The sequence below is a fragment of the Lissotriton helveticus genome, chromosome 9, assembly GCF_964261635.1.
Source record: "Lissotriton helveticus chromosome 9, aLisHel1.1, whole genome shotgun sequence".
NCBI classification, from domain to species: domain Eukaryota; kingdom Metazoa; phylum Chordata; class Amphibia; order Caudata; family Salamandridae; genus Lissotriton; species Lissotriton helveticus.
Window position 1 is genome coordinate 1064873065 of NC_136070.1, and position 17584 is coordinate 1064890648.

The following is a 17584-nucleotide window of genomic DNA, read 5'->3' on the forward strand; positions in this document are numbered from 1 at the left end:
AAGTTGGAGCAGCTTTTGATGGATTTTGGGAAGATTTCTGGGTGTACAATTAACTCACAAAAAATGGAAATTATGTCTTGGAACTTGCAATCTAGTCTCCCATTAGTTACACAGCAAATAAGATACTTAGGTATACAACTCACACAGGACATTAACATAATGGCCCAGGCTAACCTTGAGTTAAAAAGGAGAGAGACAGGAAGCTTATTAAGATCATGGGATAGTCTTCCACTGTCAATTTTTAGTTGTTCAAACCTGGTTAAAATGTCAATTTTGCCAAAATGTACTTTTATTTTCGACGTAATTCCATTATTATTTAGTCCGAAAACATTAAAGGATATACAAAGTGACATAAATAGCTTCCTCTGGTCCAATAAAGGGGTTAGGATTGCGTAGAGGAAACTAAGATGTCCAAAGCAGGATGGGGGTATAGCTAGCCACGATCTCCGTTTTTACTGCTGGGCATTTCATTCTAAGAATGTGAGACATCTCTTGCTTGACTCCTCTTGTTTCCCCCCTTTCTATTAGCCATGTCCAAAAATATTCCTCGGGGGGCGGGGAGGGGAATGGGCTTCTCTATAAATTTGGTCATCCCAAATACTTTAAAAAAAGTAAAATTAAAGGTTTTGAGGTCGGCCTGTGAACTATGGTATCAGCTGAGGAAGATGCTCAGAATTCCGTACTACTGTTAAAGTGCTCCTATTTGGAACTCTCAGGGTACGTCCGTGTGCCTCAAGGATAGGTTGTCAGTCCCACTTTTGGAAGAAGGCATTGTGAAATGGGGTCTATTACTGCAAGACAATAAATTACTCTCAAGGGACTTCATCAGTAATTTTACGAATCAAAGGTTGTTCAGATTTAAATTTGATCAATTGTCTAGCTGGGCAGTAAACTTGGGTGAGGATGGAGATGCGAACTGGCTCTTAGTTAAAGGAGAACCCCCGTCAATACCTATGGAGGAGCCCTGGAGAAGAGACCTGCCTTCCAGCAGCGTTACATCTTATTGGCAAGTATCGATGTGCACTTTATGGAGTGTTGTTAAAGCAGCCCCATTGAGGAGAAACCATCTCTTTACACTTCATAGAGCTTATTGGACCCCGAAGAAGCTTACCAAGATAGGCGGTGGAGGAGTAAAGGTCTGCTCGAAGAGTACCTCGGGGTGTGCAGATGACATGCACATGTTTCAGCAGTGTCCCCAGATCCAGGGCTTCTGAAACCACGTGGGTAAAACTATCTCAGAGGTACTTGGCCAAGAAATTAAGGTAAGCCTGGTTTTGGTCAACTTTGGTATCTGGTCTGAGGGGAGTATTAGCTCTAAGCTCTCAAAACTCCAAGCCTCACTTTTATTTGTCTTAATTCTCTTGGCAAGAAGATAAATCGGTTTAAAATGGGTATCCCTCGATCCCCCATTATTATTGGACCGGGTTGCATCTGTTAAAAGAATCCATAAATGGGACTTGGGTTGTAGGTCAAGGAAAATAACTAAATTTTGGGGGGCCTGGGAGGAGTGGATTAGCAAATTTGATACTTCAACTTCCTAAAAAATACAAAGTCCAATGATTATGAAATAAGTGAGTTTAAGGGACAGAGGTTGCATTCAGGGAAAGAGGTCCCGCTCTCACCCGCTATATCCCCAGGAGTCTTGAGGTCGGCTATTCCAGGAGTCCATGAGGTGATAAGGGTTTCACAAGGTGGTGTTTCCCCACTGTTTGGACCCAGGAATGTGCCATTGGCTGCTTTAAGACAACTTACTTATTTATGAATGAGGACAACAACAAAAAAACACCAAAAAGAAAATGTAGCGTTAATATAAAAAAAACAAAAATCTTTTGTTGGCTTAAGTACAACAACTACTTCTGCCACACACGAGGCAACGTGTGAGTTGACTTTAGAACAAATTGAAGGATGCTGAACCAGTAGTGTCTAATATGGGCCAGCATATGGCATCTCTTGGCATATGCCACAAGCTTCACTAAAGCAGGAGTCTGGAAGACGCAAATTGCTAACTGTATGTTAGTCTATGAATTATTTTCCACCACCAGAGGCACACTTGTAGAAGAAAGGCGAACTAGTGACTGAAAAGGTGAGAATAGAATCACCTAATCTAGAAAAAACGAATTGAAGCCCACTCCAATCAAGAAAGATTACAACTGTAATCTGATGCCCACCTAAAGAGTTTGTGTTCAAGGATGCTTGCTCTATGAGGTGGAACAATTAAAAGGTTATCTTAACTTGCAGGTCATGCCGACGTGGGAAAACGTCTGGAATCTTTAGAGGAAATGGGTCATGTTTTGTCCATTTTCGTGAAGCAATGATCATATTATCATCTCCTATTAGTTTTTCATTCAAACATTTTTCTCAGCCAAATGTAATTTAAAGTGCTAATCAGTACATTGCATTTGTTTTAACAAAGGCAGAAAATAATGCCTCTCCTTGGCATGCTTTCTTCCAGAAGTATTTTTAAAAAATGAACCATTTGAACATAAAATGAATTTTAGAATCCCGCATATAGGCAAAGATATTTGAATGTGTATGAATGTCAAAATTCATCCGCCAAAGGACACGATCATGCAACAGCTAAAAGGATTTTGTACCTGTAATATGTTCTTATGAGAAATGGTTGTAAAATGTTATGATAAACAAATAAGTCACATTTTCTAACAACATATTGCACGTGGATCTTTCTATATCGGTATCCCAACCAACAATTTCAATAGACTACTAAATTTGCCAGTACCACTGGGAACATCTAATACGGAGAATAATAAAAACATTACTAATGGAGGTAAAAAGCTAGTCTGAGATGACGTCCAAAACAAAGCACTGTACATGGGCCAAACATTGAGCAACGTGCAGGGTGACAGGAGGCAAAGAAAACAACAGCTGACTTAACCAGTGACTACGCCTTGTAGAGTGAACGCTGAGCTCATAACTAAAACACTCTTAATTCCTCGGCTTGATGAGCTAGCAAATATGTAGAAATTACCAACTGTATCCCTACAGAGTAGTTGACTGCTTCACGTTTTTCCTTCACCATTATGACCAAAACTCACAACAGCAGCATCTATGCGCTGCAAAAAATCCACCATAATTATTTTAGCTTGTCCTCTTTTTCAAAATTTGTGTATCATTTATTTTTTTTATTTTGCCCTGATGCTTCTGTTTTCTTCTAATAATAATTAAATATTATGTAAATCATAACCACTTTTACAACAGGAGACACCTGTGTCTTTGCAGGGGCGGCTCCTCCATTGGAGAGTCACCCCACTTAAGTGTCCCCGAGATAAAAAATAAAATGATAATTCATTACCCTTTTATTTTTCAGCCTCCCACCCGAACCGAGAGTCAGGACAGGGTGGGACTTAGTGGGAGCAGAAGCAGTGAAGAGGGTGGGCTGTATGTGCAGTTTTCAAAGTGTGCATGCCGCTTTGGCCAGCTGTCTTGTGACGGCCAGCCAGACATGTGCACTTTAAAACCTCTAACCCAGCTGTTTTAAGACATCTGGGTTAGAGCAAGTGCAGGCCACCAGAGCGCTGTGGAGCCCCGAGACAGGTCGCTCCCTCCAATCAGCATGGTGCTCTCATGCTGGTGAAAGCAGTGCCAGGATTGGTCAAGGGAGTTGCTGGGGCCTGCACTGCAGTCGCCAAAAAGGTCCTGAGCGAGGACGTCCTGTAGTGAGGTTACAGTTTTTTTTATATATTTTGATTTTATTTGGCACGTGCCAGAGTATATTTTAAATATTTTTTGCACATACACCTGCTCCCCCCTGCACATAGACGCCAGCCGCAACTAGTGCTATGTAGTGGGAGCGGAAGCAACTTTCCCACTGACATTCAGGGGGCCTGTAGGACGTTGGCTGAAATTTGTTTATTTGTAGTTTTATTTTGTGCGCTTTTGGAGAAGAATGGTTTAAGCATTACAGCTTCCAGAAGGACTGAAGAATGAAGTTTCATGAACTAGATGGCCAGAGTTGCGGAGCGTGTGACTTCCTCTTGTACATTTTTCAGCTAAGTGGAGAGGTAAGCCATAATAAAGAGCTTTGGGCACCATGCACGCCAGGTTAAAATGGCTTCTCCCTCCTATGGGTAGCTACCCGAGGGTGGATATAAGTGGTGTGATGTGCTTACACCTTTTGGTTCCAGTTGCATGGATCACTGCCAACTGTACTTTCAGGATGCTGAAGAGAAGTGAATGTCCATAGTCAATCCTGGAGAGTACCACGGATACCGCCACAGATTTAAAATTGTTTTCTGGGATGACAGATTTGATTCTCTTTAGAAGCTGAATTTGGGGTTGAAAGTTGTAAGCTAGTAAATGTATATGTTTATTTCGATTCGTGTTTTGGTCCTCCATTAAGCCTGGAGGAGGAGAAGATATAGCTTAATCACTAGAGCTGCTGACCATGGAGGCAGGGCACACAGGTTTGAAATCCAGCCTCTGCACTTGGCTCTGCACTTGGCTGAACATTGTGTTAACTATTTTGCTCACATGTTAAACCGTGTCCTCGCCTTACATTGAAGCAAATAACCTCAGAAGGCAAATTCTGGCTGTATTTTCTGTCTCAGTATGAGTCTGGTGACAGAGTTGGATATTCTCCATCCATTATTTAGAAGCACCTCGGCTTTTTTTTCTTTCACACTAACTATGAACCCAAGTCTGCCCTAAACTACCTTCTGAAGGCAGGCCCACAAAAAAATCATCAAACTCAGAGCCTTTGACCTCTGTCTGCCAAGCCGAAAATATCATTGATTCCAGTGTACTGCATGCCCCCTTGGGACCCATTCCACAAATGGCATGCCGAGTTCAGATTGGAGAAAATGTCATTCATGTCCTTGTCTCCGACCAAAGACCTGCTGCGTTAAGTAAAACCAATGCTGCAGGTTCCACAGAGATGATTCCTGAAAGGGAAACCCAAAGAAAGAGGACCCTAACAGCAGCAGTTCCCCTTGGACATACAAGGACAGGGCAGGTTCTTATTTATAAGAAAAATACATGCTGGTTGTTCTAAACCAGAAGCGAAGATTCTTAATAAATGATACATGTGACACGTTTATAATAGGGTATCCAAGGTTCCAAGTAAGGAACCTTGAAAGGCTCTGTGAAATAAGTTACTTCCCTAATTTAAGGTCAAGGCAGGTCCTAAAATGGTGTGTGCCAGGTTTTAATGATGCTGAAAAGATTACATATCCCAGGATGGTTAGTCAATTATTATGCCATAGCATAGTTTCATTGCCGAAGAAAAACTTTCGGGATACTGGAAAGTCAGAGATTAACTTAATTGGACTAGGAATGAGATTTTCAGGGGTGACAGTGTTATCCCTCTAACAAATCTGAGAGAAAAAGGTTGTAAATTTGGCACACAAGGGTCACCTAGGAAGGAGTCTCCCCAAAGCCTGGTAAAGAGAACTGTACTGGTGACCGGGTCTGGATAAACAAGTAGCAGAGGTAGTAAAGGAATGAGACTCATGTGCTAGAATTGATAAAAGTAGGACAGTTGTTAGTACAACATTGTCTCCCGTTAGTGTTCCGAATGAACCCTGGAAGAAACTGGGATTACACTTTGCTGGTCCTTTCCATCTTTTACCGGAGAATGAGCGGAATGTTATACTGTTGGTGGATTACATGTCAAAATGGGTGGTCATGAAGTGTATGAAGCCATTGGCTACCAGGGTAGTGATAGAGTTTCTAAAGGTTGAATTCACAAAGGAAGGAATAGGAAATGCAAGAGTTTTTTAAGGAACTTCCATTGTGCATTGTATTCGCCTCAAGCTAATTCTTGGCAGAATGAATGAAAAACGTTGGTTAGTTCGAGCGTGTAAAAGGCAGTGTATTGTAGGGTATCTTTAACAAGTGTTTTGTATGAATTATGATGGGCTCATAACAACACTCCCAACTTAGTAACCTGCAAATCACCTTTCTTCTGGATGGGGGGAAAGGTGGGTAGTACTAAGATGAATCTTGCTTGGATGAATGGTGGAATTCATGATTCAGGACGACTGTATGATGAAGCATATTTACCCAATCGTAGAGCACAGGGTGAGGACTTGAGGAAGGCGTACCAAATCAAATACGGTGAAAGGTATGATCAAAAGAAGTGTGTGAAGATGATACCTTGGGCAGTTAGTGAACTGTCCTTGGTGAAAAAACACAGGGTTTGTGAGAAAAGGACTCTAAATTCATGGGACCTTTTGTTATCAAAAGAGTGGGGAAAATGTGATTGAGAGTGGTGATGTTTGGAGTATGTCCAAGTTTGTCAAATGGAGACATCTGAGTGTTAATCCTTCACTGGCCAGTTGAAGTTCAGACCATACTCCACCGTTGTCTAAGGACGGCGGAGCTTCAAGGGAGTATGGACATGGTGTTAAACTAAAGACCTGGGTGGTGGAAGGATTATAAGATTGGGAAAGGTTAAGATTGGTCATTGGTCAATTGTAGTGAACGATGGTTAATCTATATTTCTTGTACATATCTTAGCAATGTTCAGGTTTACTTCATCATGTATAACGTAGTTAATGCATTGTCTAATTGTATTCAATGTTTTGTGGGATCCTTTCTTTTATCATCTTATTCATATAATCCTCATTGCGATCACTGTTAGTGTAAGGGGGATGTGTTGTGATCCCCTATGTCATTCTAAGTTAGGATGGAACCCAACCTTCTAGAAGTACATTAAGGCAGAGAATGGGGGGGGGGGGGGTGGAACTCAAAAGAGGGCATTTGAACAAGATACTGAGGGATGGAAACAGTTTCTGTCGGTTGGTGAGATGTGAGCTCCAATAAAGTACTTGAACTTACTTGAATTGGAGTCCTATTTCTCATTAATGAAAACTAATATATTTTTCAGCTCACTGGGCGTCTTTCTCTAGGAATGCCCAAAATACCATATTCTCAAGTCACATTCTTCCAAATTTTCCAAAGCGACTTCCCCACAAAATATTTTCTCCTCCTAATATTAATTGTTGTATCTACATAGTTATTTAGTATATTGATTCAAACTGCAATTCTGGATTTCGAATCACTCTAAATAGCAGATACTACTGTTATCCAGTTTATGGTAAGCAACTTCCCTACCTCAGAAGGATGAAAGATTGAATCTGCCTAGTCAGGATTCCAACTCATGACCTTCAGTTTACTGCATTTGTCAATATCACACATTCAACTAATTCAGCCATTTTTACACCAGACTCGAGTATACTTGTACATCCAAATATAGCCTAACATTTGTCTAGCTTTAACTAATTACCAAAAATAATTTACATTTTTTCTTTCACTGCTTTCCAAAGAGCAATAACACAACACATATTTTAAAGTACCATCTTCTAATTTCTATTCCAGTATACACCTGAGTGAGCACACATAAAAGTGTGGGTATATAGATCTGTCGAGAGGAGATGGGGGGTCAAAAATGGACTTTTTTCATTTTAACTTCCATGTAATTTTTTGCTCTAACTGATTGGCATCATACAAAACTTGGTATGAAAGTAGAACTTTACTCAGTGACATGCAGTCGCATTGGGGCCCGGGTGTGGCATACTTGGTAAACAAACATGAAAGCACCCCACACACGAAAGGCTCTTGTGAATGGTTTCTGCTACAGGGTTCGAAGTCCAAAGCAAGAATCCAAGATCCATGAATCCTGCCAGTGGTCTGCGAATACAACAACAAGAGCTCCTGGACCCCTGATGGGGCTCCTGTCAGCTCACAGACCCAGCTCCGCCAAGATCCTGGCCTCCACCAGAATACAATAATAATCTTAACATTTAAAAAACGAAAATAAAGGGGGGCATGGGCAGGGTGGTTGCTGTCTGCCCACAGTGTGTGAGTAACTACACCTAAGAGCAAAACATCAATCGCTTAGTCCACAGTCGTTATATAGTGAAGTTGATTGCCAATAAGTAGTGGATACTGGGATTGCTTTCTGAGCACCTGGCTATTTATGAACACAAGCAGATATCTGTGTTGGTGTGTGTGTGTGTGTACACAATGTGTAGTTTCAAATGTATGTAATTATGCTCATGTATTGTTTTTTTTGCATTTACTTACTTTCATTCATATTTTTTCCTTTAGATACTGTCCAGAGATTGACTTAGCAACTAAGATAGATAAGTTCTGTGACTGACGGATGCAAGATTCCATCATTTATAACAGTAGTGTGCTCTAACTACACACACCTAATTTGTCTATACTTAGGCTAATTTAATAGCCTGGTATTTGGGTCATTCGGTTATCAAATATTTGGTATGGCTGGATGACATTAATATGTAAGATGTAAAATATAGAGCTTGGTGTAGGAATACAGATATTTGATCATCATATGTAGTAACCTATCAACTAAAAATTGAACAAGACAACAAAGAGGAAACAAAAATGTTGGTCTATTACAATAAATAAAATTGATGTTGGTTTCCTTCAATAGACACGTTTTGTAAGTACCGGCTTTGCCTTATCTCTCTCTTCCTCTTCTCTCTCCACATATATAACATTAGCTTTCGTACAGCTCTCCTCTATCCAGTTTCACTACTGCTCTTATCATTTGCTTTAATAGAAGTATCCTCCCTTTCCTTTCCAGCTATTCCTTTATCTCGATCAACCAATGTCACTCTCTATCTCCAGTACAATTATCTGCTTAAGATATGTTACTTTTCACATTCCTGCTATGACACACAATTCATTTAGATTAAACTTGTCACTTTTAAATGTTATCACAAATGTAAAATATGTGAGTTGCAACAGAGGGATCCAGTTGAAGAGCATAGTGTCAATGAAGTGAAAACTAACAACTCAGGATGGATGAAAAATTGTTTGCCCTGAACTCATATGGGGCAACAGTTTAATTTAAAATTGACTTCTGCAAATTCAGAAGCTACTAAGAAAATAGTTAGCAAAGCAAATCTCAGAAAATTTAGATATCTATGGACATCACTAGATATTCTGCAGGTGGACCCCAACTGACAATTCGCTACATCAATGTATAACTACACAGAGGCACTTCGTCAAAATGGCACTAACGAGAGTACCACTACTGAAAATGCTACACTGAACAATGTCAGTGCAAATGTAAGTGCCATTGCTAGAGGATGGGAAATATTAGGATTATATGGGTTAAAGAGAAGGTTAGGGAAAAGGCATCATTATTGTAAGGGTTAGACTAGTTCTATATTTAGACGCAGGTGGAGGGTTAGAATGTGGGTATTGAGGAGGGCTAGGATGGGCTTAAACATAGCCCTATATTTCAGGGCAGACTAAATGTTCATTTTAGGATGATAGGATAGAGTGAATATTATGATTAGAGAAAGAGATACGGTTAGGATAAAGTTAAGTCTTTGAGATACAGCTAAACCTAATATTACAATAAGCATTACGACCACTGTACGTACGTTATTCGATCTAGCTCTACCGTGAGTAGTGATAATTATTACAATCATGTCATATGTGAATGGCTATTTTTTAAATAATTTCATCAGAATAAAAGTCTTTAGAATGGAATCATTAACAAGTAGACTGTTCAAAATACGGATAGCTAATGCCCTCCCAAAAAGAGCATTTACCTTGGTTTCTAATTTGTCAAATGAACCACCCTTATGAACTATGTCTAGCCTGTTAATTGTCACTGATGTCTGTGTTCAAGTGCAATATCTAAATATGGATAATATGAAAAATTTCGACATTAAGTCATGAGCACGGTTCCAATTTCTGCTTTGAATTAGCTTTTACTGCTCATGGTATAAAACAGCGCTTTTCCACAGTTTGAAGGTAACAAAACTGCTACTCACCGTGCCATTTCCCTTTGTATACTGTCCCAAAGGACCCGGATCCTATTCTATTGGACAGCATAACTTCGCTTGCTTCTATTTCCCAATAAATACTTGAATCTCTTTGACCCCGGGCCCTCTGAAAAGGAAAAGATTCGAAGTAACAAACAATTAGTTGTAGCAATAATTCAATTAAGAGCTCTATTTAGAAGGCTAAGAAGTTGCGCGTGTATGCACTTCTGCACTTTATGTTGAATAAAATACATTTACCAGAAAGCTCGAGTGCCTTGCCGATACTAGATGAAGTGGGAGATTTGAGATGTTTAAATGCTATGGTGGCAATGTTACCTATTGTGAACTGCTGGCGTTCGAGTGCCTACCGGTAGGTAGGTAGGTAGGTAGATAGATAGATATCGAAGCGCCAGACACTTTCTTTGCCATGTACCATAAGTTTGAAATATCCAGCAAATAGAGTGTGCTTAATAAGAACCCTACCAGTTGTCAGTACTGAAAAAAAATCACTTTATAAATATTATTGCAGAGTCTCAAAAAATCAAGGGTTCCGTAAAGCGAGCACCTTTTCTGCTGGGAAGAGCAGCCTTTTTAATTAAGTTTGATTAAATGCTGCTACAAATCACAGATGCAACTTTCTAAGATCTACCTCCTGCTTTTAACAGGTGACAGGAATAGCACCAAATTAGCATCAAGAAATCCCCAAACAGCTCAAAACTGTCCTCATGGAACCTCAGCAGATATTAACTAGGATCAACAAGGTGACTACAAAAATCTGTTGTCAGAGTGCTATACTTACAATTTTCATTCCTTGGTTACTGGATCCAGGAGCCTTCTCTCTCTGGGCTGGTACTGGAGTTTTAGGCTGAGACCAACCAGTGGGACTTAAATTGTTGGGGCTACTAGACCGGGCTGTAGGAGAGGCTATTAAAATAAGGAGAAAGACAATTAGATAATAAAGAAGATCTATGACAGAAGAAACGTACACTTTATTACAAATAATTGTGTTCTGATAGTAAAACACTTGTACCTGCTTCACTGTGACTTCGGATCGCATCCTGGAAAGTAAAAAAATATGTTAACACTCATAAATGAATGTCAGAAGCTTTAAGTGTCACAAACTCACATTCACACTGAAAATCGTTCATATGATACATTGAGATAAGTAAAAACATTCACTGCATGCCCAAGCGTCACACAGTCATTCATTACACAGTAAAAGACACACAGATGATGGATGGAATACGGAGTTAATCAACCATTCACCCCCAGTCAAGAGATCTGGGTTAAATCCATCGTTCTTTTGTTCACCATGCCACCCCAGTTTAGACCCAGCGATATGCAAATCAGTCTTGACCCTGTGCCTCATGGGAACAGTCCAGCCCGAACTGCCAAGCCAGGTCCTCCCTGGACCAGAAACAAGCATCCTGAGACCGATTTCGGGGCATCACCCCTCATCCGCCAGGCTAGCTTGAATCCAGTGGCAGAGTGAGCCGGGACCCACGTCTGGGCATACCCAGCGCACTTAGGGCGAGAAAGCAAAACACACACAGATGATGGACGGAATGCAGAACAAATCAAACATTCATCCCAGTCAAGAGATCTTGGTTAAATCCATCGTTCTTTTGCTCACCATGCCACCCCAGTTTAGACCCAGCCATATGCAAATCAGTTTTCACCCTGTGCCTCGTGGGACCAGTCCAACCGGAAATGTCAATCTAGGTCCTCCCTGGACCAAAAAAAACCATCCTGGGACCGGTTTTGGGGTATCTGCACTGGCAGTTCAGGCTGGACTGTTCCAATTGGGTGCAGGGTCAAGATTGATTTGCAAATGGCTGTGTTCAAACTGGAATGGCAAGGGGAGCAAATAAACAATGGATTTAGGCCTAGAGCTCTGTACTGGGGTGAATGTATGATATTGTTCTGCATTCTGTCCATCAATTGTTCTTTTTGTATTTGGCACCACGAGTGGGACGGGTATGCCCAGACGTGGGTCCCGTGGCCTCCATGCCACTGGAGTCAAGCTATCCTGGCTGATGAGGGATGAAACCCTAAAACCGGTCCTAGTATGCTTGTTTCCAGTCCAGGGAGGACCTGGCCTGGCAGTTCAGGCTGGACTGTTCCCATTGGGCGTAGAGTCAAGACTGATTTGCATATGGCTGGGTTCAAACTGGAATGGCATGGGGAGCAAAAAACGATGGATTTAGGCCCAGATCTCACACACAGTAAGCAGAAACATGACTCAAACAGAGGGTGTATCAACGTTTTTATTTATGCTTTATCACACAGATTAAAACTATAGATCATGCGTTAACATCCAATTTGTCACCAGTCAGGCGCAGCTGGTCCATTTGGGCGGAAGGGCCCCGCTCCTTTTTCCCCCTGTAGGAACAATGTCTGTCAGGCTGAACAAAAGTCAGCCCGACAGACCTTATTCACTTCCAGTTTAAGCAGCAGGAGACACACATGCGCATTAAGCGCTTGCTCCTCCCTACCTGAACTGAACTTTGCTGGGCTGAGAAAGTCACAGCTCCATTGGGCGTGACTTTCTCAGCTCAGCAAAGGTTAGTGAGGCCCTCCCCTCAGTGACGAGGGATAGTGTCACTGATTGCCTCGCACCTGGGCGCTTCAGTTTAAAGACCTGAAACGCCCAGGGTCGAGTGTCAAACAGTGACACTTCATCACAGAGTGGGGTGGGGTCAGTAGTCTCCCCTGACCTCATCCCATTCTGTGATGACGATAGGACGGATGCCTTCCCTCATTGGCTGACCTTAGGTCAGCCAATGAGGGAAGGCAGCAGTCCCAAGCCTCCTGGAACCTCTGAGGCAGAGCAGAGATGGCTGAAGTTAAGTGTGATTTATTTTCTTTTTACAATGTTTGGTGTGTGCGTGCATGTATGAATGCTTGGGAAAGAGTGTTGTGAATGAATGTGTTTGTGTGTGTGTGCGCCTGGTTGTGAGCGTTATGTGTATGTGAGCGTGTGTGTGTGTGTGTCCCGTCTGCCCCCCTCCCCCAAAACTTACCAGCCGCCACTGTCACCAGTGCACAATTATAAACAAATTAGTTTTTAAACTGTTCCACACTAGACTTTTTACATTAACATGGGACCACCACAGGCACACAAGCATCAAACTAAATAAAATACACATAATAGGAAGTCAAGATGTAGCTCAGGAGCAGCAGTATAAATAACAGGTGAAAAAGCAAGAGCACACACAACAGCTGCAGGCATACATACTACAGAATTGTATTTCTGCTGTACAGCCCCACTGAAGCATTTGCTGATATCTAACCTGCTCCACTATTGTCGTCTAGTCTACAACCTAAATAATGCTATTATAGAATATGTAGTTTTAACCCCTTCGGCGCTCATGACGAGCCCAGCTCGTCATGAGCGTAACGTGCCCTACGCGGATGACGAGCTGGGCTCGTCATGTAACGCGGGGTTTTTAAAATCGCAGCGCGCAGCGGGAAAATCGCAGCGCGCAGCGGGAAAACCGCTAGCGCGCATGCGGTTAAAGACGTGGCCTCAACGACCATATCAAGGAGCCTCTTCAGTACTCAGAATTGCCGAAGATTTCAGCAGTATGCTGCCGGAAACATCAGGAATCTATATGAAGCATTTAAAACCTATAGAGGGCCAATTTTAGGTCTTACTTGGAATGCAAATGACCAATGTTGGGATACAAAAATCTGTCAATTAATGCAAGGAGGTTTTTTAATATTTTAATTCACAGAGATACCTGCCCTCAACCAAATACTTTGTGCTACTTATTAAGCCATCATCATGTAGGCATCATCGAAAACATGTGAAATAAAAATGTCTGCAAACTAATCTTAGACAAAGGTTCAACTTCAAAGCTGCCAGTGGGTCCTGAAGATAACACTTTACCATTTGAATGCAGATTTTTGGAAGCAGAGAGGAAGACACAAATTGGAGAAAAAAAATTTAAAAAACTAATTTACTGGTCAACTGGTATTTTAACTTTGGGAAATGAGCCTCTGGTGCACAATCCACGGAAAATTTTCTTCCTCCGTTCTAGTTACATGTCCCCATTCTAAGTTATAAGTGTTTGTTCCTGTAGGAGTCTTTTTAGTTATAATTGTCTGGTATATTTTTGGTTACGCCTTACAGTACTTATAAAACGTGGGTCACCCAAGGTTCCTTAACTAATTTTAACCAGACTGTGTACACCACTGTTTTATATCCTCATGCCCTCCTAAGAACCTTCAGTCAGATCTATAAATAAGTCACCAACACAATGGGATTTTCTGTTTTGCTCTCCCATTTCAAGTATGGGTGTACGTGTTCCAGCGCGCAGAGGGTTGTAGGTTAATAACAAAAAACACAAGGCTTGCTAAAAGTCAAACTGGTGCCAGCAGGTTGGCAGCAACTCGGTTCATCCCTTAATACATGCACTGGAATAATTTAAACAGGCAGAGATAGAAATAAATAGCTTTGTATGTCAAACAATTTGTTTATTGGAATGGCTTTAATAAATCTATGCACTTCTAATTAACAGAGAAAAATAAAACAGAAAAAAGGGTAGGATCGAGTAAAAAAAAATATATTATGCACCCCCCACTGCAACTGAGAGACAACTGTTAGCACAGGAGAGGCAGACAAACCAGCTGCACTAGCAGAATGTTTAATAGAACAGGTGTGACTGCTTTTACTTTGACATTAAAATCTTGCCAAACCGGTTATTTAAAGCAACCAAGCGTCATGACAGAGAAATACCTACTCTTCCACTCAAACAAAACCGCCTGCACCAGGACCTGGGAGAAGCATTCAGGCTGTTATTCTAGTCCAAAACAATAAAAGACAAGGAGAAAAGTAAAGAACAAAGAAAGCAAGAGAACAAACGGGGAGAAAACAGGTGAAAAAGTATAGAAAAACAAGCAAGTAATGAAAACGGTTAAGAAATGATAGTGACAGCCACTATGTCTATAATTTACCCAGCACATGGGAAAAGCAAACTGAGGTGCACCTATATTTGCAATTTCAATAATTCTCTGAATTTTTCTGTTCATTCTTGAGAAAACAAATTTATGTATAGAGGGCCCAGAGTCTGGTGTTCTGTAAAGTTGTTTTTATGTATGCAAACATGGGCGTAGCTACCATTAGTGGAAAAGGTGCTGTGGCACTGGGACCCAGAGCTCTGAGGGCCCATTGAGCCTTGACAATGCTGTATTTTACTATCACAACAGCAGTCAAAGGAGCTATTGGCCTTGCTTGCACCAGGGCCAATGGCCTCCTTGCTACTCAAGTGTATGCAAGCAAGGATGGATATGTGAGTTCTACCAAAGATTTTGAATTAAAGGAGTTCCTTCACCTATAGGTCCACACTGGTTTGGGAAAGTAAATACACAGAAATGCAACAGGGTGGAAGTCAAGGGAATATACTTCAGGTAATCTGCTAACAAACAGTGAATTATTTAATCACCCACCACCCATATTACATACCAACAACAGGTGTTTTAGAGAAGTGCTAGACAGATGGTCTAGAAGTGGTCAGCACCACAGGTCATATTTCTAATTACAGTGGGTGCTCGGAGCTTTGCAGTTTCCATCAAGTGGAATCCCTGCCAGTCCATAATATTGCAGAAATCCCAGCATTTGTGTACATGAACAAAAGGTACATTTCCTTCTAAGTCACATAGGGGTTGACATAAATAGAATCTGAGATAGATCATTGTGGTCATTTTTATGAATCTAGAGTGTAAATACTGTGTCAAGAAAGATCAGCCTAATCCAGTATAAATCAATGCACCCGTAAAGATAAATATTGCTTGGGACAGAACAGAAATTTTAGGTATACCAATTGGCTAACCTGTTGATTTCTATACTGGAACTTCATGGAGGTGAAGGGTCTTGGGTCTCAAGAAAAACGAGAATAATATCTAATTTATTTCATGAGCTAAGCACTTGCACATGTGCTTGGATTTGATGAAGAAATGTAGGTTTTGGGCTCTTGATCAATTCTTTAAACGGACCTGGACAACTCAAGTGAACAGACATCACAAAGAAATGCACTCTAACTAATCCTGGGAATAGCCCCAAACTCATATGAACATGGCTCCCCCACCTCCTATATTCCACACGACTGGTTTTACCCTGGCACTACCAGGACTGAGGTACAATTAAAGTGTTAAGGCAGTTTGCTAAACCTATTTGACGCATCAGTGCATTTGTTTTCCATTTGTTGTATTGTTGAGTTTTCTCCAAGTACGGTTAGTCTTAAATCTTGACAGCTGAACCGTCTGCAGTAGCCCTTCCTATCCAAACTGGAGCACCCATGGACGCTATTCTACCTAGTAAACTGCTCCGCTGCTTGGCTGACCCTTCTGTAGCTAAGAGGAGCTGCAGTACTTGCGGCTTAGGATTGGACACCTGACACTGCTTGGCTCTCTAACACCCTAAACAGTAGGCCCCAGTGCACTGTCAAGGGTGAAGGTACCAGTGAATACCGATTCCAATTACTATTGGTCCTACCAGTCTTCCAGTAGGTATCACTGATACTGTAAGAGTAAGGAGGTAACAATATCCTTAATGGCAATGCCTAATTTGAGGGGTTGTTACCAGTGGGGTGGGGTACCAGCACTTAGGTTTGGGAACAGCCACTTATTTTTCTTAAATGAAATATTTGAAGAGTTAAGAGATGGAAAAACACGCAGATCGGAAAGATGGATGACGACAAAGATGGCAAAACCATCACAAGCAGGAACCTGCAAAAATAAAAAATAAATAATAAAAAAATGCTGAGAATGTTTGGTAGTGAATTAATGACTACTGGCCTTTGTGTTCTGCGCACTGACGTTTATTTGCTCCGGTGGCCAGCTTCTGAGCAAAGCTTCAGGTGCCGGCACTCGTTCTTACACAAACTAAGCACTGCTTACAGGTGACCTGCTCATAGGCTGCAATTCAGATCTCTGGACACACATGGTGTGTGTGCAGGCCAGCCCTCTTGCTTTTAATTATGCAGCCTTTGGGGAGGGTGGGGGTTTGGGGGTGTCACCACTAGATTTAGGCAGCACATTAGTCTGTCAGGGAAAACTATAGACCAGGGTATCTAGGGTAGACGACCCTCTCATTTGCCTTAGTATATGTCATTCTAAGAGGAAGGTTCTAGCACATAAACTCATCAACTCTATATGTTGCTCAAGCAAAGCTAACATAATTTCTCAAGTCTTACACTTGTATCTGGTGAAAAGTGAGCCAAAAGGCCAGTGTTAAGGTAATTTTGGACTCTCTGTCTTTTGCTTACAATGGCTAAATATCTCATTTACCAACTGTTGCCGATAGATTTTCTCCAAGCTAGAGGTAAATATACCCCTATGAGCATGGTAACTATGTTATTCTAGTTCGCCTCACGTTCTTTTCTCAGTGGATAATAGCTGTTTTAAAATGTTAATCTGCTTTTGTAAATGTCAACACCAATGTTTAGGTCTCGCCTAAGCAGCGGAGAGTCTTTAGCCATCGGTCAGCTCTTTCCAAGCACTCGTGTTTGTGCTGGCATCTACCTTGTGGGAACGAGCAGCGGCGCGCATGCTAATTAAAAACAAATGGCCGGCGCGCCGCTGCTTGCTCCCACAGCCAGCACAAGCACGAGTGCTTGGAAATAGCGGCTGCTTGTTAATTAGTGCAGCGCGTGCAGCGCACACCACTCGCGTGCTTTTTTTTTGGTGTGCCGGGTGCGGCATATGTCCAGCGCTGGTTTACTTTGGTTTCAATCACAGCACTCGTGCTTTGGCTGTAAACATCGCAATCCAAATCACAAGTGCCGCGATTGCACTCAAATGCTTGTTATGCAATTGCG

At 41.5% G+C, this 17584-nt stretch overlaps 1 protein-coding gene across 2 annotated transcripts in view; it reads right to left on the minus strand.

The window, feature by feature from the left end:
* The window catches only part of RAF1 (Raf-1 proto-oncogene, serine/threonine kinase), a 314694-nt gene that overhangs the window by 111989 nt on the left and 185121 nt on the right, over positions 1-17584 (minus strand). For both annotated transcript variants that reach the window (XM_078661425.1, XM_078661424.1), the window contains exons 8-10: positions 10795-10822; positions 10564-10688; positions 9774-9891 (exon numbers count right to left, since the gene is read on the minus strand). In XM_078661425.1, the coding sequence (XP_078517551.1) occupies positions 9774-9891; positions 10564-10688; positions 10795-10822 (271 nt within the window). The remainder of the gene's footprint in view (positions 1-9773; positions 9892-10563; positions 10689-10794; positions 10823-17584) is intronic.